This window comes from Bombina bombina, chromosome 6 (genome assembly GCF_027579735.1).
Source record: "Bombina bombina isolate aBomBom1 chromosome 6, aBomBom1.pri, whole genome shotgun sequence".
Taxonomy (NCBI): Eukaryota; Metazoa; Chordata; class Amphibia; order Anura; family Bombinatoridae; genus Bombina; species Bombina bombina.
The window spans coordinates 543,545,292-543,568,684 of NC_069504.1; the positions used below are offsets into that span (position 1 = coordinate 543,545,292).

General features: G+C 38.3%; 1 protein-coding gene across 1 annotated transcript in view; it reads left to right on the forward strand.

Moving 5' to 3' along the window:
- The window catches only part of LOC128665164 (aromatase), a 77,434-nt gene extending 54,649 nt beyond the window's left edge, over positions 1 to 22,785 (forward strand). The window contains exons 7-9 of the mRNA XM_053719898.1: positions 6,596 to 6,758; positions 20,349 to 20,590; positions 22,540 to 22,785. Coding sequence (XP_053575873.1) covers positions 6,596 to 6,758; positions 20,349 to 20,590; positions 22,540 to 22,785 — 651 coding nt within the window. The remainder of the gene's footprint in view (positions 1 to 6,595; positions 6,759 to 20,348; positions 20,591 to 22,539) is intronic.
- The last annotated feature ends 608 nt before the right edge of the window (positions 22,786 to 23,393 follow it).

The window sequence follows — 23,393 nt, forward strand, 5'->3', positions numbered from 1 at the left end:
TCCCGGTGGCGCGTAGCGGGTTATCCTGAAGACATCATACATGAAGACTCAACAGGTACAGAAACCGAGCAGGTACAGGTGTTGAAGATGGCATGGTAACCAGGTAAGAGCAGCTGGTACAGCAGGTACAGGAGATGCATCAGGTAATGGAAACTCAGCAAGTACAGGTGGTGAAGCTGGTATGAGATACCAGGTAAGTGTGGCTGTTACAGGTGTTAAGGCTGGTACAGGATACCAGGTAAGTGCAACTGGTATAGCAGTTACAGGAGGCTCAGCCGGTACAGAAAAACCCATCAGCTACCAGTGGTGAAGCTGGTATGGGATACCAGGTAAGTGCAGCTGGTATAGATGTAACAGGAGACTCAGCAGGTACAGGAAACCCAGCATGTAATGGTTGTGAAGCTGGTGCGGGATATCAGGTAAGTGCACCTGGTATAGAAGGTACAGGAGACTCAGCAGGCACAGGAAACCCAGCAGGTAATCGTGGTGAAGGTGGAATGGAATACCAGGTAAGTGCAGCTGGTACAGCAGGTACAGAAGACTCTGCAGGTACTGGTGGTAAAGCTGTTATAGAATACCAGGTAAGTGCAGCTGGTACAGCAGGCACAGGTGATAAAGCTGGTACAGGATACCAGGTAAGTGCTGCTGGTAAAGCATGCACAGGTAGTATAGTTGGTACAGGATACTAGGTAAGTACAACTAGTACAGCAGGTACAGAAGACTCTGCAGGTACTGGTGGTAAATCTGTTATAGAGTACCAGGTAAGTGCAGCTGGTACAGCAGGCACAGGTGATAAAGCTGGTACAGGATACAAGGTAAGTGCTGCTGGTAAAGCATGCACAGGTAGTAAAGTTGGTACAGGATACTAGGTAAGTACAACTAGTACAGCAGGTACAGAAGACTCTGCATGTACTGGTGGTAAAGCTGTTATAGAGTACAAGGTAAGTGCAACTGGTAATGCAGGATCAAGGTAAGTTGCAATCAGGAAACAAGGCAGTAGAAGGTAGGTTTGCAGCACAGGATTTATGGTGAGCTGAATAGCAGGTAACAGGAAGGCACAATGTTTACTGCTCAATAACTCAGACCTCAGAGTTCCATGTGGAGGAAAGCTGAAGCAGGAGCCCATCGCTGGTGTGGGGCTAGGAACATTTCAGCAAAAATTAAGCAATCATTGTTAAGGAAAACATTATTAAACATTGATATGAGGTTGTTTCTGTCTCTGTTTTATGGCCCACTCAATAAACCCAACAGCAAAAGAAAAATCTGCATTAACTCAATTCTAGTCACTATGGATGTCAGTGGCAGTGCCCTCTGTTTAAACATTCCCTATGGCAATGGGTTATCAACCTGTAAGAAATATCTCTCCAAGTGGGCGGATACAGAGAATATTCCCAATTACACTATACAACAACTGACATAATTCATCAACAAATGCATATACACACACAAATGCACAATACAATAGCACTTGGGGGTAGATTAAATTATTTGACGGGCGGATGATTTGCTGTAGCGAATCATGTCAGCCTGACATTGCTAAATGCTGACAGTATACTCTGTCAGCATTTAACATTGCACAAACATTTCTTGTGAAATGCTTGTGCAATGCTGCCCCCTGCACATTCGCGGCCAATTGGCCGCTATCAGGGAGTGTCAATCATCCCAATCGGATTGGGATGATTGAAGTCTACCACCTAAAGTTAAGGCGCAGCGTTCTTACGACCGCTGCTTCTTAACTTACGTTTCCGGCGAGCGGGGGTAGATTGCAGCATCAGCTGCTTGTTAAATCTACCCCATAGAGGCCCATTTATCAAGCTCCGAATGGAGCTTGAGGGCCCATGTTTCTGGCGAGCATGCAGGCTTGTCGGAAACAGCAGTTATGAAGCAGCAGTCTAAAGACAGTTGCTCCATAACCCTGTCCGCCTGCTCTGAGCAGGCAGACAGACATCGCCGGAATTCAACCCGATCGAGTACGATCAGGTTGATTGACACCCCCCTGCTGAGTCTGCAGGAGGCGGCGTTGCACCAGCAGCTCACAAGAGCTGCTGGTGAAATGCTGAATACGGAGAGCGTATTGCTCTCCGCATTCAGCGAGGTCTGACGGACCTGATCCGCACTGTCGGATCACGTCCGCCAGACCTTTGATAAATAGGCCTCTTAGTCTTAACTTCAAATGAGTAGCAGATTTTTTTTCTGACAAATTTCAAAGTTATGTCTATTTCCACTAATCCTGTATCATATGACATCCATCAGCCAATCACAAATGCATATACGTATATTCCGTGAATTTTTGCACATGCTCAGTAGGAGCTGGTGACTCAAAAAGAGTAAATCTAAAAAGACTGTGCACTTTTTGTTAATGGAAATAAATTGGATTTTTTTTTCTTTAAATTGCATGTTCTATCTTAATCATGAAAGTTTAATTTTGACTCTTGAGTGTCCTGCTGTGAGAAGTTACAGGGACACCACACAATGGTTTTCTAATGTTTTTCAAATTAACTGGAATAGACTTGAATTTAAAAATCCTATAAAAAGCCTTGAGATATACTTCACACAGCTCTTCTAATAGACTGTAAAATAGCCAAAAATGAATCTTTATACCTATGATTCTATTAACCTTAGAAAAGTAAACAAATTAATACTTTAAATAAAGCTTATAGAATATCCCTTTTTCCTACCTACTGCTATTTTCAAAATATACAAAAAAGATTGGAGTCCTAAAAATGATCACAGTCACAAAAAAAACAGCACCTTCACTTACCCCTTTAGTACCTCACAAGTGCTGGGTTGTGGAACATCGGCATTCATAAGGATATCCATGCAAAGCAGGTTAAATTGAAATCTTGCTTAATACACTTGATGCCTGTTGATACATTCTATGTCCTTTATTTATGTTACGTAATAAACACTTATACAATATTAGGCTTGTTGGACTAAGCTAAAACCTAAATTCTCAAAGAGAGAGTAAACGGTAAGAGAGATTTTCTTGTGAAAATATTATAAGATTGTAAACTAGTGCAAACCGTTCACAAGTGTAGGACAGCTATAATTTAATTTTGGACAGTTTTCATTTAAATTTCAATTAGCATAAGTTGTAGCTATCACTAGTGACTACAAAACTTTTAGTATTTCATTTAAAGGGACACTGAACCCACATTTTTTCATTCGTGATTCAGATAGAGCATACAATTTTAAACAACTTTCTAATTTACTCCTATTATCAATTTTTCTTCGTTCTCTTGCTTTCTTTATTTGAAAAAGAAGGCATTTAAGCTAATTTTTTGGTTCAGTACCATGGAAAGCACTTGTTTATTGGTAGGTAAATTTACCCACCAATCAACAAGAACAACACAGTGTGTTCACCAAAAATGGGCCGGCATCTAAACTTACATTCTTGCATTTCAAATAAAGATACCAAGAAAATGAAAATAATTTGATAATAGGAGTAAAATAGACAGTTGCTTAAAATTGCATGCTCTATCTGAATCACGATAGAAAAAATTTGGGTTCAGTGTCCCTTTAAATTGTTTGAGCCCAGTGACGGTCATAGAATTTAATATTTGGGGGCTATTTGGGGGCTAACAAAGGAGGTACGCATAATACATGGAGCCCTTCACAGCTCAATGTGGGTGCTACTCATGCGTTTTGAGGTTCATATCACCCCTTAGCACCCCCTTAGAACCACCACTGTTAAAATTCTATTTGGGATATTTGGTCAGTACTATAGCTAATATGGCTGAATATATTTTCATGAAACTTAGCATGCTGAAAGCTTTTGGCTTGATCTAATGGCCTTTGGTAGCTTGAAGTTCATTTGTTTTATTATTTTGAAGTTATTTCATTCAAATTAACTTTTGTTTTGCCATAGCCTATGGTGCTGTAAAGTTGTTCAGTTATGTTGCACCCTGACACTCTTAGTGGAGTGCTTCTTTTCCAGCACATTATTAATGTTGCTTAAGTACAGGTGTCCGTCAGCAGGGGGAGACTATTTATGTACATTGGGGCAAAAAAAGTATTTAGTCAGCCACCAATTGTGCAAGTTCTCCCACTTAAGAAGATGAGAGAGGCCTGTCATTTTCATCATAAGTATACCTCAACTATGACAGACAAAATGTGGAAACAAATCCAGACAATCACATTGTCTGATTTGGAAAGAATTTATTTGCAAATTATGGTGGAAAATAAGTATTTGGTCAATATCAAAAGTTCATCTCAATACTTTGTTATATATCCTTTGTTGGCAATGACAGAGGTCAAACGTTTTCTGTAAGTCTTCACAAGGTTGTCAAACACTGTTGCTGGTATGTTGGCCCATTCTTGCATGCAGATCTCCTCTAGAGCAGTGATGTTTTGGGGCTGTCACAGGGCAACAAGGACTTTAAACTCCCTCCAACGGTTTTCTATGGGGTTGAGATCTGGAGACTGGCTAGGCCACTCCAGGACCTTGAAATGCTTCTTACGAAGCCACTCCTTCATTGCCCGGGTGGTGTGTTTGGGATCATTGTCATGCTGAAAGACCCAGCCATGTTTCATCTTCAATGCCCTTGCTGATGGAGAGACGTTTGCACTCAAAATCTCACAATACATGGCCCCATTCATTCTTTCATGTAAACAGATCAGTCGTCCTGTTCCCTTTGCGGAGAAACATCCACAAAGCATTATGTTGCCACCCCCATCCTTCACAGTAGGTATGGTGTTCTTTGGTTGCAACTCAGCATTCTCTCTCATCCAAACACGACGAGTTGTGTTTCTACCAAACAGTTCTACTTTGGTTTCATCTGACCATATGACATTCTCCCAATCTGCTTCTGGATCATCCAAATGCTCTTTAGCATACTTCAGATGGGCCCGGACATGTACAGGCTTAAGCAGGGCGACACGTCTGGCACTGCAGGATCTGAGTCCCTGGTGGCATAGTGTGTTACTGATAGTAGCCTTTGTTACGTTGGTCCCAGCTCTCTGCAGATCATTCACTAGGTCCCCCCGTGTGGTTCTGGGATGTTTGCTCACCGTTCTTGTGATCATTTTGACTCCACGGGGTGAGCTCTTGCGTGGAGCCCCAGATCGAGGGAGATTATCAGTGGTCTTGTATGTCTTCCATTTTCTAATTATTGCTCCCACAGTTGATTTCTTCACACCAAGCTGCTTGCCTATTGCAGATTCAGTCTTCCCAGCCTGGTGCAGGTCTACAATTGTGTTTCTGGTGTCCTTCAACAGCTCTTTGGTCTTTACCATAGTGGAGCTTGGAGTGTGACTGTTTGAGGTTGTGACCAGGTGTCTTTTATACTGATAACAAGTTCAAACAGGTGCCATTAATACAGGTAATGAGTGGAGGACAGAGGAGCCTCTTAAAGAAGAAGATACAGGTCTGTGAGAGACAGAAATCTTGCTTGTTTGTAGGTGACCAAATAATTAGAGGCATATTTATCAAGCTCCGTATGGAGCTTGATGCCCCATGTTTCTGGCGAGCCTGCAGGCTCGCCAGAAACAGCAGTTATGAAGCAAAGTTACAATGCTGTACCATAAAACTCATAACTAAAGTGTTAAAAAGTACACTAACACCCATAAACTACCCTAAACCGAAGCCCTCCCGCATTGCAAACACTAAAATAAAATTATTAACCCCTAATCTGCCGCTCCGGACATCGCCGCCACTATAATAAACATATTAACCCCTAAACAGTTGCTCTCCCGCATCGCAAACACTAGTTAAATATTATTAACCCCTAATCTGCTGCCCCAATGTCGTCGCCACCTACATACACTTATTAACCACTAATCTGCTGTCCCCAAAATCGCCGCCACCTAACTACACTTATTAACCCCTAATCTGCTGCCCCCAATGTCGTTGTCACTATACTAAAGATCAGTCTTCAGCATTGCACCAGCAGCTCACAAGAGCTGCTGATGCAATGCCGCCCCCTGCAGACTCGCGGCCAAGGTGCCGCCAGCAGGGGGGTGTCAATTAACTCGTACTCGATCGGGTTGATTTCCGGCAATGTCTGTCCGTCAGACAGAGCAGGCGGACAGGTTATGGAGCAGCGGTCTTTGTGTACTGAAGATTGATGTCCGCAGCCTCAGAGGTGGCGGACGAATTAAGGAGCAGCAGTCTTAAGACCGCTGCTTCTTAACTCCTGTTTCCGGTGAGCCTGAAGGCTCGCGCGGAAACAGGAGTATTTGGCCCCATTCGGGCCATGATAAATCGGCCCCATGGCATTTTGATTAGCTAAAAATTTACCATCACTTGTAGCCACTCATCTGTATTTGGGTTTATGAATCACTGTTTCTTCTGTGTGATGACTCCATATGTCAAAACACTTGTAACCCTGCTCTGGTTCTTACTGTCTATTTCCTTGGTCTTCATCCTGTAATATCACTTATGGTCCTACCCAATGCTCTTCAACAGCAATGAGTGACCTAGGTTGTTTCTGCAAATGTAAGTGTGCAGAGGATTATTAGGTGTTAAGGGGGTGGTTCCTTTGAAGGTAGCATGTTTAGGTATTTATAGTTGTTAGGGCTACCATTTTCCAGTTTTCTATTGTTTTTAGGTCTAATTTAATAAAGGTCTTCATGTCATTTGTATACTACCTTACAGAACCATGGAGACCTAACACCTGAGAATGTGAACCAGTGTATTTTGGAGATGCTGATTGCTGCTCCTGACACCATGTCTGTGTCTCTCTACTTCATGTTTGTATTGATTTCCCAACATCCAAAGATTGAAGAAGTTATAATGGATGAAATCAACACTGTCATAGGTAAGTAACACACATTAATATCGTTATAATAAGCACAAAGACATTGAATGTATATATGAGTCTGCCATCAGGACCGCCATCAGGGGGTGACAGGGGTGACTCCTGTCAGGGGCCCAATGGGCCAGGGGGGCCCCATGAGGCAAAAACTAAAAAAAAAAAAATGAGCATGTGAAATGTTATTACAAGGAGTAAAGTATTAGTATTTGAGAGGATTTTTGAGTGTGCACTAAACCACTATGCACAGTGTGAGACAGACTTGGCACTTTGTTTGTACAGTGTGTGCCTGAGTCAGACGTCAGATCACTTTCATTCGCAGACGAGGTAAGACTTACTTAGCAAATGTTTTTTATTTCTTTGTGCAATTTCGGATTGTAACTTCAGTGTGGTAGTAGTTGTATGGTGGGGCCAGGGGTCCATAAAAATACTTTTTTTTTTATCAGCAGTGTATTTATGATTATTTGACAATGCTGTAGAAATTCTATATTTAAATCATCTACATAAAATGTTATACTCTCAGACATAGGCCTAGATTTGGAGTTCGGCGGTAGCCGTCAAAACCAGCGTTAGAGGCTCCTAACGCTGGTTTTGGCCGCCCGCTGGTATTTGGAGTCAGTGATTAAAGGGTCTAACGCTCACTTTTCAGCCGCGACTTTTCCATACCGCAGATCCCCCTACGCCATTTGCGTATCCTATCTTTTCAATGGGATCTTTCTAACGCCGGTATTAAGAGTCGTTTCTGAAGTGAGCGTTAGAGCTCTAACGACAAAACTCCAGCCGCCTGAAAATAGCAGGAGTTAAGAGCTTTCTGGCTAACGCCGGTTCATAAAGCTCTTAACTACTGTACCCTAAAGTACACTAACACCCATAAACTACCTATGTACCCCTAAACCGAGCTCCCCCCACATCGCCGCCACTCGATTAAAATTTTTAACCCCTAATCTGCCGACCGCCACCTATGTTATACTTATGTACCCCTAATCTGCTGCCCCTAACCCCGCCGACCCCTGTATTACATTTATTAACCCCTAACCTGCCCCCCACAATGTCGCCGCCAGCTACTTAAAATAATTAACCCCTAATCTTCCGACCGCAAAGCGCCGCCACCTACGTTATCCCTATGTACCCCTAATCTGCTACCCCTAACACCGCCGACCCCTATATTATATTTATTAACCCCTAATCTGCCCCCCTCAACGTTGCCGACACCTGCCTACACTTATTAACCCCTAATCTGCTGAGCGGACCTGAGCGCTACTATAATAAAGTTATTAACCCCTAACCCGCCTCACTAACCCTATAATAAATAGTATTAACCCCCTAATCTGCCCTCCCTAACATCGCCGACACCTAACTTCAATTATTAACCCCTAATCTGACGACCGGAGCTCACCGCTATTCTAATAAATTGATTAACCCCTAAAGCTAAGTCTAACCCTAACACTAACACCCCCCTAACTTAAATATAATTTACATCTAACGAAATAAATTAACTCTTATTAAATAAATGATTCCTATTTAAAGATAAATACTTACCTGTAAAATAAATCCTAATATAGCTACAATATAAATTATAATTATATTATAGCTATTTTAGGATTAATATTTATTTTACAGGCAACTTGGTATTTATTTTAACTAGGTACAATAGCTATTAAATAGTTACCTAGTTAAAATAATAACAAATTTACCTGTAAAATAAATCCTAACCTAAGATATAATTAAACCTAACACTACCCTATCAATAAAATAATTAAATAAACTACCTACAATTACCTACAATTAACCTAACACTACACTATCAATAAATTAATTAAACACAATTCCTACAAATAAATACAATTACATAAACTAGCTAAAGTACAAAAAATAAAAAAGAACTAAGTTACAAAAAATAAAAAAATATTTACAAACATAAGAAAAATATTACAACAATTTTAAACTAATTACACCTACTCTAAGCCCCCTAATAAAATAACAAAGCCCCCCAAAATAAAAAAATCCCTACCCTATTCTAAATTAAAAAAGTTACAAGCTCTTTTACCTTACCAGCCCTGAACAGGGCCCTTTGCGGGGCATGCCCCAAGAATTTCAGCTCTTTTGCCTGTAAAAGAATAAATACAATACCCCCCCCCCAACATTACAACCCACCACCCACATACCCCTAATCTAACCCAAACCCCCCTTAAATAAACCTAACACTAAGCCCCTGAAGATCTTCCTACCTTGTCTTCACCATACCAGGTTCACCGATCCGTCCTGGCTCCAACATCTTCATCCAACCCAAGCGGGGGTTGGCGATCCATCATCCGGTGCTGAAGAGGTCCAGAAGAGGCTCCAAAGTCTTCCTCCTATCCGGCAAGAAGAGGACATCCGGACCGGCAAACATCTTCTCCAAGCGGCATCTTCGATCTTCTTCCATCCGGTGCGGAGCGGGTCCATCTTGAAGCAGGCGACGCGGATCCATCCTCTTCTTCCGTTGTCTCCCGACTAATGACGGTTCCTTTAAGGGACGTCATCCAAGATGGCGTCCCTCGAATTCCGATTGGCTGATAGGATTCTATCAGCCAATCGGAATTAAGGTAGGAATTTTCTGATTGGCTGATGGAATCAGCCAATCAGAATCAAGTTCAATCCGATTGGCTGATCCAATCAGCCAATCAGATTGAGCTCGCATTCTATTGGCTGTTCCGATCAGCCAATAGAATGCGAGCTCAATCTGATTGGCTGATTGGATCAGCCAATCGGATTGAACTAGATTCTGATTGGCTGATTCCATCAGCCAATCAGAAAATTCCTACCTTAATTCCGATTGGCTGATAGAATCCTATCAGCCAATCGGAATTCGAGGGACGCCATCTTGGATGACGTCCCTTAAAGGAACCGTCATTAGTCGGGAGACAACGGAAGAAGAGGATGGATCCGCGTCGCCTGCTTCAAGATGGACCCGCTCCGCACCGGATGGAAGAAGATCGAAGATGCCGCTTGGAGAAGATGTTTGCCGGTCCGAATGTCCTCTTCTTGCCGGATAGGAGGAAGACTTTGGAGCCTCTTCTGGACCTCTTCAGCACCGGATGATGGATCGCCAACCCCCGCTTGGGTTTGATGAAGATGTTGGAGCCAGGACGGATCGGTGAACCTGGTATGGTGAAGACAAGGTAGGAAGATCTTCAGGGGCTTAGTGTTAGGTTTATTTAAGGGGGGTTTGGGTTAGATTAGGGGTATGTGGGTGGTGGGTTGTAATGTTGGGGGGGGGTATTGTATTTATTCTTTTACAGGCAAAAGAGCTGAAATTCTTGGGGCATGCCCCGCAAAGGGCCCTGTTCAGGGCTGGTAAGGTAAAAGAGCTTGTAACTTTTTTAATTTAGAATAGGGTAGGGAATTTTTTATTTTGGGGGGCTTTGTTATTTTATTAGGGGGCTTAGAGTAGGTGTAATTAGTTTAAAATTGTTGTAATATTTTTCTTATGTTTGTAAATATTTTTTTATTTTTTGTAACTTAGTTCTTTTTTATTTTTTGTACTTTAGCTAGTTTATGTAATTGTATTTATTTGTAGGAATTGTGTTTAATTAATTTATTGATAGTGTAGTGTTAGGTTAATTGTAGGTAATTGTAGGTAGTTTATTTAATTATTTTATTGATAGGGTAGTGTTAGGTTTAATTATATCTTAGGTTAGGATTTATTTTACAGGTAAATTTGTTATTATTTAAACTAGGTAACTATTTAATAGCTATTGTACCTAGTTAAAATAAATACCAAGTTGCCTGTAAAATAAATATTAATCCTAAAATAGCTATAATATAATTATAATTTATATTGTAGCTATATTAGGATTTATTTTACAGGTAAGTATTTATCTTTAAATAGGAATAATTTATTTAATAAGAGTTAATTTATTTCGTTAGATGTAAATTATATTTAAGTTAGGGGGGTGTTAGTGTTAGGGTTAGACTTAGCTTTAGGGGTTAATCAATTTATTAGAATAGCGGTGAGCTCCGGTCGTCAGATTAGGGGTTAATAATTGAAGTTAGGTGTCGGCGATGTTAGGGAGGGCAGATTAGGGGTTAATACTATTTATGATAGGGTTAGTGAGGCGGATTAGGGGTTAATAACTTTATTATAGTAGCGCTCAGGTCCGCTCGGCAGATTAGGGGTTAATAAGTGTAGGCAGGTGTCGGCGACGTTGAGGGGGGCAGATTAGGGGTTAATAAATATAATATAGGGGTCGGCGATGTTAGGGCAGCAGATTAGGGGTACATAGGGATAACGTAGGTTGCGGCGGTTTACGGAGCGGCAGATTAGGGGTTAATAATAATATGCAGGGGTCAGCGATAGCGGGGGCGGCAGATTAGGGGTTAATAAGTGTAAGGTTAGGGGCGTTTAGACTCGGGGTACATGTTAGAGTGTTAGGTGCAGACGTAGGAAGTGTTTCCCCATAGGAAACAATGGGGCTGCGTTAGGAGCTGAACGCTGCTTTTTTGCAGGTGTTAGGTTTTTTTTTCAGCTCAAACAGTCCCATTGTTTCCTATGGGGGAATCGTGCACGAGCACGTTTTTGAGGCTGGCCGCGTCCGTAAGCAACTCTGGTATCGAGAGTTGCATTTGCGGTAAAAATGCTCTACGCTCCTTTTTTGGAGTCTAACGCAGCATTTGTTTGAACTCTCGATACCAGAGTTAAATTTATGGTGCGGCCAGAAAAAAGCCCGCGGAGCGTTAACAGCCCTTTTACCGCCAAACTACAAATCTAGGCCATAGATTGCTCAGTGTTTAAAATGAGACAGGTTAACTTAAAACTGTTCAGTTTACACTACAGGTGACTTAAAGGGACAGTAAACCTTAAAAATAATGTTCTATAATTCTGCACATAGTGCAGAATTATATAACATTATATTAGCGCAAACTTTTTAAAACAAAATTTCCCCATTGAATTTTAAATAAAACCTGCTGTTTTACAGCCCGACCGCGCCATAGCACTAAGTGCAGCTCGCTCCTGCTGTCTGACAGAGCAGGAGCGAGCTGCACTTAGTCTTATGGCGCGGTCGGCCGGGCTGTGACTATACAGCTGGCCCGATGCGCTGTTTGAAAAAAAAAAAACAGACCCGCTCAGAAGATCACAGAGAGCGGGTCTGTAAAACAGCAGGTTTTATTTAAAATTCAATGGGGAAATTTTGTTTTAAAACTTTTGCGCTAATATAATGTTATATAGTTCTGCACTATGTGCAGAATTATATAAAATTATTTTTAATGTTTACTGACACTTTAATTTTGAAATACATACCAACAAGCCTAAATCCTGCATTTAACAAGATCTAATGGTATGAGTACCACAGCTTATGGTTCCACCAAGACCATATAGAGTACAGCATTTTCAAAATCCATAAGTACAGCTGACAGATGGGAACATTTGTACACTATGTTTGAAAAAAAAATTGTACACTATATTTGAAGTGGTGCTCTTGGTTGGGGAAAATGGGGAAAAAAACAAACAAACATATGTCAACCTTTTAAAAGTACTTTTCTTCATCTAGCCATCTACCCAGATCATTAATGTACAATTTTGAATTCACAGAATTATTTTTGTTTGCACATTTACAAATATGATTCTTTAAAAAGTTATCTCTTAATTTCTGCAATTGTTTTTTTATCATGCATGTCACATACTGTTGATTTAGGGGATGCAAGGTGCATAAATGTTTCCTCCTGTGAGTGTTTCTGTGTTTATGTCTTTGTGCTTTGGTGTGTGTGTATTTTTTTTCTGTGGGTCTCTCTGTGAGGGTGGGTGCGTGTGTCTTTGTGCATTTTCTGTGGATGTCTGTGAGGGTGTGTGCATATGTCTTTGAGCTTTTTCTCTGGGTGTCTCTGTGAGGGTGTGTGCATGTTTGTCTTTGTGTATTTTCTCTGGATGTCTCTGTGAGGGTGTGTGTATGTATGTATGTCTGTGTTTTCTGTGGATGTCTCTGTGAGGGTGTGTGTTTTCTGTGGGTGTGTCTGTGAGGGTGTGTGTATGTATGTCTTTCTGTGTTTTATGTGGTTGTCTCTCTGTGTGTGTATGTTTATGTATGTTTTCTGTGGGTGTCTCTGTGTGTGTGTATATGTCTTTGTGTGTTTTCTGAGGCTGTCTCTGTCGGTGTTTCCTTGGATGTATGTGCAAGTTTGAGTGTGTGTGTGTCCATTGTCTGTTCCTTTTTAGGACATTTTGACCTTACTACTGATTATTCACATCTTTCTACAGACTTTGAAACTAACAAGACCTTTCCGGAAGTCACCAATCCACGATTTAACCTTTAAATTATTGTTTAGGCAGTTCAGGGCCGTTCCTTTCAGCCACTGCATGCTGTTGGCATCATTTAGTTGGCATCTTCCTTTACAAAAAGATCATCAGAACTCCATATTTTGTTTTCTAAATCTCCTTTTTTTACAAAACTGTAGTTTACCTCATTACTTGTCAGGTCAATGTAAACAAGTGCTAAGTGTCTGCTTGGGTGTCTGTGTCTGAGTGTTTTTCTTTGTGTGTCTGCTAGAGTATCTATAAGTGAATCCTTATGTGTGAGTGTGTGTGATTCAGTGTATGAGTTTGTCGGTGTGTGTGTATGTTACTACCTTTACAACATTTCCAAGTTTAAATAGACACTTAAGAATAAAGTGCATATACGTTTTAGTCACTTGGTCAAAAATTGCACATGTCAAGGGGGTCCCTGATCAATGGTTAAGTCAGGGGCCCCAAAATTTTTAGTGGCGGCCCTGTCTGCCATTACGATTCTTAGCATCAGCTTATGGGTATAAAGATTGGGGTTGATTTGTTACTTATGTCTAGCAGAGTACACACTTAAGTTAGCAAGACAGAGTCAGGGACATGAAAATCAAAATGAAAATGTCATAATTCATGTAGAGCATACAACTTCAAGAGACAAATGTACATTGTTATCTTGGTATTCCTTGATGAAAAAGCATATGTACATATCCTCATATGCACTAGTAGGAGCAACGCACATTTGTCTCTTCTCATTGACTCACAACATGTGTTCAGTTAGGTCCCAATGCTGTATTGCTACTCTGGAGCTTGACTTTTATGTGTTTATTCTCTTTGCAGGGGTTAAACATAGTTGCATGCAACCAATAATGCAATAATAAAACTTTCTCATTGTCATTTTGCACTTGTATTTCCCATTAAGAACTATGTTTATATTACAGGCCAACAAGTAACAAGGAGAACATTATTTAACTGAAGAGGAAAATTAAAAAATATTTTATTTTGAATGAAATGACATAATCACTCTACTGAAAGAATTTGCTTTACTGACTGCAACAAGTTTTTACTGTTTTCAGTGAACTTTAAAAGCTAGAAAATTAACAGTCACAATATGCTCCCAGTCACTGTGGCTAATTCTTTCCAGTCTACAAAACACTCATTTGTTCATGAACATATTAGTACAGTGATGAGACTCACACACTGAAGATGAAGATGCATTTTCATATAACTATTAATGGAAAGCATAAGCCTATTTTACAGGAATTAGACCAATACCTGGTCCTGAGCTTTATGCCTTCTGCTTAAAGGGACATTGTACACTAGATTTTTCTTTGCATAAATGTTTTGTATGGGACCCATTTACTGTATATAGCTCATCTGGGAGTGTTTTTGCAACAATATGTAGTTTTGCTAATAACATTGTACTGATTTTCAGACTCCTAACCAAGCCCCAAAGTTTTAGATTTATACTGATGTCTACAGGTTCCTGCTTGCTCCTGTTTGTATAATCGGTCTTTTCATGTGCAGGGGAGTGTCACTTTCTCAGACCATTTCACTGGGTGTCCAAGGCTAACCTCATCAACAGTGCTAAATTGAAAGCTTCTAAGTAAGTTTTTAAAAGGTTTTATACTGGATTTTTATATCAGTATCTGTGCATATTTATAGTGTCTATTATTATATATTATTATTATTATTATATATATAAAAATTCATTAAAATTAAGGGGGGAGATAAAAAACTGAAATTAAAATCCTCCATGTCAAAAAATTAAATCAATGTAAATATTTGCATAGGAAATTAGCACATCTAGGCAAGATTCCCTGCTCGCTTTTTCCCAGAAATACCTCATATACAATGTTACCTTGTGCAATGGTAACATTGTATAAATATGAGGTATTTCTGGGAAAAAGTGAGCAGGGAATCTTGCCTAGATGTGCTAATTTCCCATGCAAATATTTACATTGATTTATATATATATATATATATATATATATATATATATATATATATATATATATATATATATATATATATATATATATATGTCTGTAAATGCATACATATTCACAAATAAGTACATAAATACATATATTTATAAACCTTTATATACATAGACATGTTTATTTAAGTATCTCTATGTTAAAGGGACACTAAACACCAATTTTCATATAACTGCATGTAATAGACACTATTATAAAGAATAATATGCATAGATATTGATGTAAAAATCCAGTATAAAACCTTTTAAAAACCTACTTAGAAGCTCCCAATTTAGCACTGTTCATGAAGTTAGGCTGGGACACCGGTGAAAGGGGCTGAGAGCAGAACCTCCCCCTCCCCACCTCCCCTGCAAATGAAAAGACCCATCATACAAACCGAAGCAATCTAAAGTCTGTATACATCAGTATACATCTAAAACTTTGAGGCTTGGTTAGGAGTCTGAAATCAGCACAATGTTATTAAAAAATTAGCAAAACTATACATTTTTACAAAAACACCACCAGGTGGACTATATAAATGGATAATCTACAAAACATTTATGCAAAGAAAAAGCTAGTGTACAAGGTCCCTTTAAAGCCCTTTCCCTGCCTTTGTTTTCCAACATCTGAGACCTCATATCTTTGAGCCCTTATAACTTTATTGTGTATTTTTTTTAAAATAATTTTTATAAGACAATGTTATTATGAGTGTAACTGTTCTTTTTAATGTTTATTTGATGATTTTTTTGTGGTACTTTTTTGTTTTGCAAAACAGTTAAACAGAGCTCTGAGAACGCGGTAATCATTCTAGCCTAAATTGTAATTACGCGTTCGTGTTTTCTTTCAACTTGTAATATGAGCGATAAACCTGACACGTGTAAACATGCACGTAACTTCTAGCTCTGAATGTGTGCCCAGGCCATTCTGTGAGTGCATTGCAGAGTTTTGTATTCTTGTTTTATAGAGATTGCCTCTGTCTTTAGCTCCCTAATAGGTGTAATAAGCAAGTGAGCACCCATGTTTTTGTACTTAAAGGGATATTCCAGCCAAAATTGGAATCCACATGGGTACATTTTAGTTTTGAATAGAAGCATTTTTGTAATATACATGTATTAGCAAAAATGCTTTTATAAAAAGATATAGCTGTTTTAACTGTGTATTTAAATATGCACCGTGCACCAGCATTTTAAACACAGCACTTACTCAGAGGGCCTAAGATGCTTGTACCATCTGGTAATAACTCAATTTGTTAATTGCTGACATTATACAAGCCCCACTGGTGCTCAGAGCAGCTGCAGTATTTAAAACGCTGGTGTACTGAGAAAATCTAGCTATGCTTCACATGCACGTGCAGAGAAAAATGCTAACACTAAAACAGTGATAACTTTTACTAGAAGCCCATACATGTTTTACTAGAAGCCCATACATGTTTATTACAAATATGTTTCTATACATAGATGCAATTAATCTACGTGCAGTTATATTTTGACTGGAATTTCCCTTTAAGTTCCAGCTAATTTCCTTTGAAGTTTTTTTCTAAAACAAATTTGATAACTGAATTAAATTATGAAAAGGAAATTTTATTATACTACAAAAATAAATTGTTTTTGATGTGCCAATTCTAAATGACAAATACCTCTCCTGATCTTGCTTACAATGACATTGAGATTTCTACTTTAATTCCTTGTCTCATAACAACAACTGTGACATTTTTTCTTTTCTTTTCAAAATGCCCCAAAGAAGCCAACATTTTGCCAGATTCAATCAGCATCACATTTTACAAATCTCTGCTGCTGTTTTCATTTTCCATTCAATGACACGGGGCTGATCCATTACTGGTGATACTGTTTGCCTAAAGGGAAGTTTTGTTAAAATAGCTGTGTTTACTTCATTAGGGATAACATGCAAATGACTTTGAAAAAGTCATATAGAAAAATAAAAGTAAAAATATCTAAATTGTTATCATATATTATATCTGCAAGGCAGTTCAGTAAACAACTGGACATTTGTTAATAACACTTTTCAGTTGCTTTTAGATGTGTATATATAGGGGCCCATTTATCAAGCTCTGAATGGAGCTGTGGGACCGTGTTTCTGGCGAGTCTTCCGACTCGCCAGAAACAGCAGTTATGAAGCAGCGGTCTAACGACCGCTGCTCCATAACCCTGTCTGCCTGCTCTGAGTACGATCGGGTTGATTGACACCCCCTGCTGGCGGCCCATTGGCTGCAAGTCTGCAGGGGGCGGCGTTGCACCAGCAGCTCTTGTGATCTGCTGGTGCAATGCTGAATACGGAGAGCGTATTGCCCTCCGCATTCAGCGATGTCTTGCCGACCTGATCCTCACTGTCGGATCAGGTCCGCAAGACATTTGATAAATAGGCCCCATATAACAAGAAATGTTCAATTGCTGTTGGATGTAATAGTCTTGCTGATTGTCTTAGCTGGTGATGGGTGAGTTTGGTCCAAAAAGTAAGTTACAAATTCCAGGCCACCAAAAAAACATGTGTTTGGTGATAGTTTTAGCAGTTTGTGCATGGTTAGTACAATTAATTCATTAGTTTACTTAAAATTAAGCTGTCCCTATAGCCTTTAAAAAAACAAACACAAAATCTTGAATTCTTTTATCAAGACTTCCAACCTCCAAAAAAAGTATTATCAGATAACTACAAATCCCTTCTTGGAATGGTAAAGGGACAGTAAAGGTTCAGAATAATGTTATATAATTCTGCACACATTTCAGAATTATATAACATTATTTAAAGGGACACTGTACCCACATTTTTTCTTTTGTAATTCAGAGCATGCAATTTTAAGCAACTTTCTAATTTACTCCTATTATCATTTTTTCTTCGTTCTCTTGCTATCATTATTTGAAAAGAAGGCATCTAAGCTTTTTTTTTGTTTCAGTACTCTGGATAGCACTTTTTTATTGGTGGATGAATTTATCTACCAATCAGCAAGGACAACCCAGGTTGTTCACCAAAAATGGGCCGGCATCTAAACTTACATTCTTGCATTTCAAATAAAGATACCAAGAGAATGAAGAAAATTTGATAATAGGAGTAAATTAGAAAGTTGCTTAAAATTGCATGCTCTATCTGAATCACGAAAGAAAAAATTTGGGTACAGTGTCCCTTTAAGCGGTAACTTCAAAAATGTAAAAGTATTTTCAGAATTTTCAGTGAACGTTGGACTCCGCTCCAGGATCTACTGAGCGGGTCTTGAATATCCAAGGTGCTTTACGGGCTTGCTGGTTAGTCACAGTACGCCCGGTCGCGCTATTGAAATAAATGTAGCTCGCTCCCGCTACTAGACCAGAGCGGGAGAGAGTTACATTTATTTCAATAGTGCGACCAGGTGTGCTGTGACTTACCAGCAAGCCCGTGAAGCGCTTTGGATATTCAAGACCCACTCAGTAGATCCTGGAGTGGAGTCCAACATTCACTGAAAATTCTGAAAATACTTTGACATTTTTGAAGTTACCGCTTAAATAATGTTTTTTTTTTAATAATACTGTGTGTAGAATTATATAACATTATTCTAAACCTTTACTGTCCCTTTTAAGCCTCATCCAAGAAGGGAATTCTGCTCATGCTCAGTTCATATTTCAACATACAATTTTTTCAATGTTGTTTTGAATGCAAATAAACATAGAAACAGTTACCGTATGGTCTCCTTTTTTGAACCTTAAAGAGACATGAAACTAAAATATTTTCAAAATGTAAATGAGCAGCATTTCATCATGTTGAAAGTATTTTTTGTCTGAAAATATGTAAAAGAAAAACTGTTGAAATGTAAGTTTAAACTAATATACCAGTATCAGTTGTGTACATCCTACTAATGTTTAAAGGGACAGTCTACACCTTGATCATCTTAAAGTCTTACTTTAGATTAAGCTGCAAATATCTTCCTGCACTGTTTCTATATCATGCAGCAGGAACAGTAAAAAAAGTTATTTTAAAATGACTATTGTGTCTGGTCACTTTGAAATGGCTGCCAAGCTCCACCCACTGATGACATCACGATCTGAGCTGCTTCTATGCCCTCTGTTGAATAGCATTGACAGTCTATTGAATCCAATTAGTGAGTATTTTGTAACTAGTGAAGCGTTTAATGCAGCCCACATCGAGATGTCATCATCAGTGGGCAGAGCTTGGCAGCCATTTCAAAGTAACCAGAAACAATATTCATTTTAAAATAACTTTTTTACTGTTATTGCTGCATGATATAGAAATGGTGCAGGAGGATTTGCAGTGTAATCTAAAGTAAGACTTTAAAAAGGCTAAGGTGTAGACTGTCCCTTTAACTACCGCAGCATTATTGGTGGAGAGGAACAAGCCTCTGTAAGGCTGTCTTGAAAAACTGCTTTTTTTTAGGTCAGAAAAAAACTTAACCCAATGGTATGTTTAGCCTAATCAATGAGATATGTATTATAGGAAAGGTTTTTTTTGCTATATTATAAGTGTGTGAAGATTAAAGGGACACTGAACCCAAATTTTTTCTTTTGTGATTCAGATAGAGCATGCAATTTTAAGCAACTTTCTAATTTACTCCTATTATCAAATTTTCTTCATTCTCTTGGTATCTTTATTTGAAGTGCAAGAATGTAAGTTTAGATGCCGGCCCATTTTTGGTGAATAACCTGGGTTGTTCTTGCTGATTGGTGGATACATTCATCCACCAATAAAAAAGTGCTGTCCAGAGTGCTGAACCAAAAAAGAAGCTTAGATGCCTTCTTTTTCAAATAAAGATAGCAAGAGAACAAAGAAAAATTGATAATAGGAGTAAATTAGAAAGCTGCTTAAAATTGCATGCTCTATCTGAATCACAAAAGAAAAAAAATGGGTTTAGTGTCCCTTTAATGTACACACAATGGCCCCAAGTTATCAAGGTCTGTCGGACCTGATCCGACAGTGCGGATCAAGTCCGACAGACCTCGCTGAATACGGCGAGCAATACGCTCGCCGTATTCAGCATTGCACCAGCAGCTCACAAGAGCTGCTAGTGCAACGCCGCCTCCTGCAGACTCGCGACCAATAGGCCGACAGCAGGGGGGTGTCAATCAACCCGATCGTACTCGATCAGGTTGATTTCCGGCGATGTCTGTCCGCCTGCTCAGAGCAGGCGGACAGGTTATGGAGCAGCGGTCTTTGTGACCTCTGCTTCATAACTGCTGTTTCTGGCGAGCCTGCAGGCTCGCCAGAAACACGGGGCATCAAGCTCCATTCAGAGCTTGATAAATATGCCCCATTGTATCTTTTAGATATTAATTTACAAAACAAACGCATGTTAAATACTAAAAGTAAAAATACACGTTTATCAGTTTACAGGAAATCAATCAACATTTTATTTGTTTTAATTAGGTGATCGAGAGGTAAAGAGTAATGACTTACAAAATCTTAAAGTTTTGGAGAACTTCATTTATGAGAGTATGAGGTATCAGCCGGTGGTAGACTTGGTCATGCGTAAGGCTTTAGAAGATGACATGATTGATGGATACTTTGTAAAGAAGGGCACCAATATCATTCTGAACCTAGGACGTATGCACAGAGCTGAAGTCTTTCCAAAACCAAATGAGTTTTCACTGGACAATTTTGAAAAGACGGTACGTTTAATAATTTCATAATTTGAGTGTTTCAAATTAAATCCCTTTAGGGCACTGAAAAAAGGGAATCTGGAAATATAAATATAGTGCACATTTCACACATTTCCAGTATTAATAATAAGCTGTATTTATTAATGCAGATAGCCAGGGGAATGGTAAGATTATGAAGATTACATACACATACCCTTTCTTTTGTTAAGAGATAGGGAAAATATTATATTTTGATGATTATTCACTGCCTGGTTCATATGAAGTGCTTGCAACCAAATAGATTAAATAAATCAAATTGTAATGTAAATATAAAATACACAAAATGTATAAATTATATATAATCTGTTAGGAGATTTGTTTGTTCATCATATACATGCAGTTTTTTAAGCAAAAATACTAATGCAAGATTGTATCATCAACTCTAGACCTGTTATTTTAAAATAAAATTCTCTAGTGGATTAAAAAACACATACACACATAATACCCATACTCAAAGTTAAAATATCAAAATAATTAAATTTAAAAAAAATGATCTATTGAAAAGAAACAAAATGAGCCTCCAAATCCAACAACTATTATAAATCTCAAAACTATAATTGTATGATTTTAACAGAATTTGTTTCTGAATTTTGCTTCTAAATAAATAAAAATAATATGGTCTTATATTTGAGCTATTCTATAATTACTTCAAAATATCGTACAATTTATGATTTTTTTTTTTCAACAATGTTAGCATTTCTGTTTGCATATTAATTGTTAATGTTGATAGAGTGAAAGGTGTCTCTGAGGGGCTGGTACTGGGTGTTCCATGGGCATGGCCATGATTTATTCATCTAAGCTCACACTAGTCATGTTGAATTGTTAAAGTGATGGGAAAGTTAATTGATTATATTAATAATATTTGTTATAAAAAAAAAAATGAAGGGCACTTTTATTCATGAAAATCATTGTAAACGCTAAATTTTATAAATAATTACCCTTTCATGTTGTTATACATTTCGTCGTTCCTCCGCTTGCAACGCATACTCTATTTCTGTGTTCAATGATGAATCATGCTGTAGCCAATCATATTGCACACCTTTTGGCATAAAAAACAGGGGTGTTATTATTAACTTGCTGGACGCCTAACGGGGCGGGATGCGGTTGGCTACAGAATGATTCATCGTTGAACACAGAAACAGAGTATGCGTTGCCGGCGGAGGAACGGTGCAATGTATAACAACATGAAAGGGTAATTATTTATATAATTTAGCATTTACAATGATTTTCATGAATGAAAGTGCCAATCATTAACTTTATTTATTACAAATATTATTAATATAACCCATTAACTTTACCATCACTTTAAAGACATTATAGACCTTATAAAGTTCCCTAACTCTGTGTCGTATCTTTTGTAAAGTTTACAATGTTGGATTCTTTTCTTTTTTTTTTTTTTTGCTTAATATAAACTGGGTTTTTTTTAAAGTTTTTGTTTGTTTTAATTAGTTTGCTCTGTAACGTTTTGAAGACAGACAATGGATGTTTTATGTGCCAAGAGGTGACAGTTACAAGATAGATGTTGCTTGTTTGATAATATCTGCACCGCAACTTGCAGATTGGACAAGGGGCTCTTTGAATTGCACAATTTCTAAGTTGCTGTGTTTCATAAAGTTTTTTTAGATAAAAAATTAGAGTTTTAATTAATCTGTGCAAATATGATTGTTGTTTTTAGCGAGTAAAGTTCCTAAATAACCTGGAGCGTTATATAGTAAATTGCGTAAGGATTGCTTTCTCGTTCACTTTATATTAACTACATTTAAATTGATCAAAAGCTTCAGACCATATGTAATATGATATACATTTTTCAAAGATTACCAAAGCAAAAAATTGCAAAAACAGAAAGTTGCACAAAAGGGAAGACACCTGCACATCTAACACTTTCTTACAATAATATGCTTTTTTTTCTGACAACGTAGGTTCCATGTCGTTACTTTCAGCCATTTGGATTTGGTCCACGTGCGTGTGCGGGAAAGTACATAGCCATGGTAATGATGAAAGTGATTCTAGTAACGCTGCTGAAGAGATACAGAGTGCGGACGCTGCAAGGAAGATGTCTGGAAAACATTCAAAATAACAATGATCTCTCAATGCACCCTGATGAAACTCAGCCCTCATTAGAGATGATATTCATTCCTCAAAACATAGCTGTTCTCAAGCACTAGGAGAGAACATAATCATTCATGCCAGACATGGAAACCTGAAATGTTATTAGCATAGAGTATGTGACATTAATGTTCTGTGTTAAATCTTGGTTAAGCTGCTGCTATTGTATGATAGTTGTGATTATTTTCTCATAAAATTGTGCTGGAATGAACAGTTATAATATTATCTATCTATATATTTTGTTTATATTTAACAGTATTATTATTATAATTATTATTATTAATAATAAAATATTCAGTCTTTATTTTTTAATTATTACATACATGGTCTTTAATGTGTATATATATATATATATGTTTTAAATTATTAGTATTGTGCCTATATAGGGCCAGATTATGAGTGGAGCACTAAATTACGCACAAGCAAAAAGGGGTTTATCGTAGGTGTTAGCGCACATCGGATTTATTGCTCGTATTACAAGCTGAAAGTAAACGTGATCGCTTGAGAGCAATTAAAGTTAAAGCTCATCAGGATGGCGCGACCTCAGAGTTCTGCTCTGGTTAACTGTTTTGGCAAGCAAAAAGGTGTTACAAAAGACACAATAAGAAAAATGCCAAGAGTTATGTTGAATATTATAATTCAAGCTGGATAGTGTATGTTACAAAAG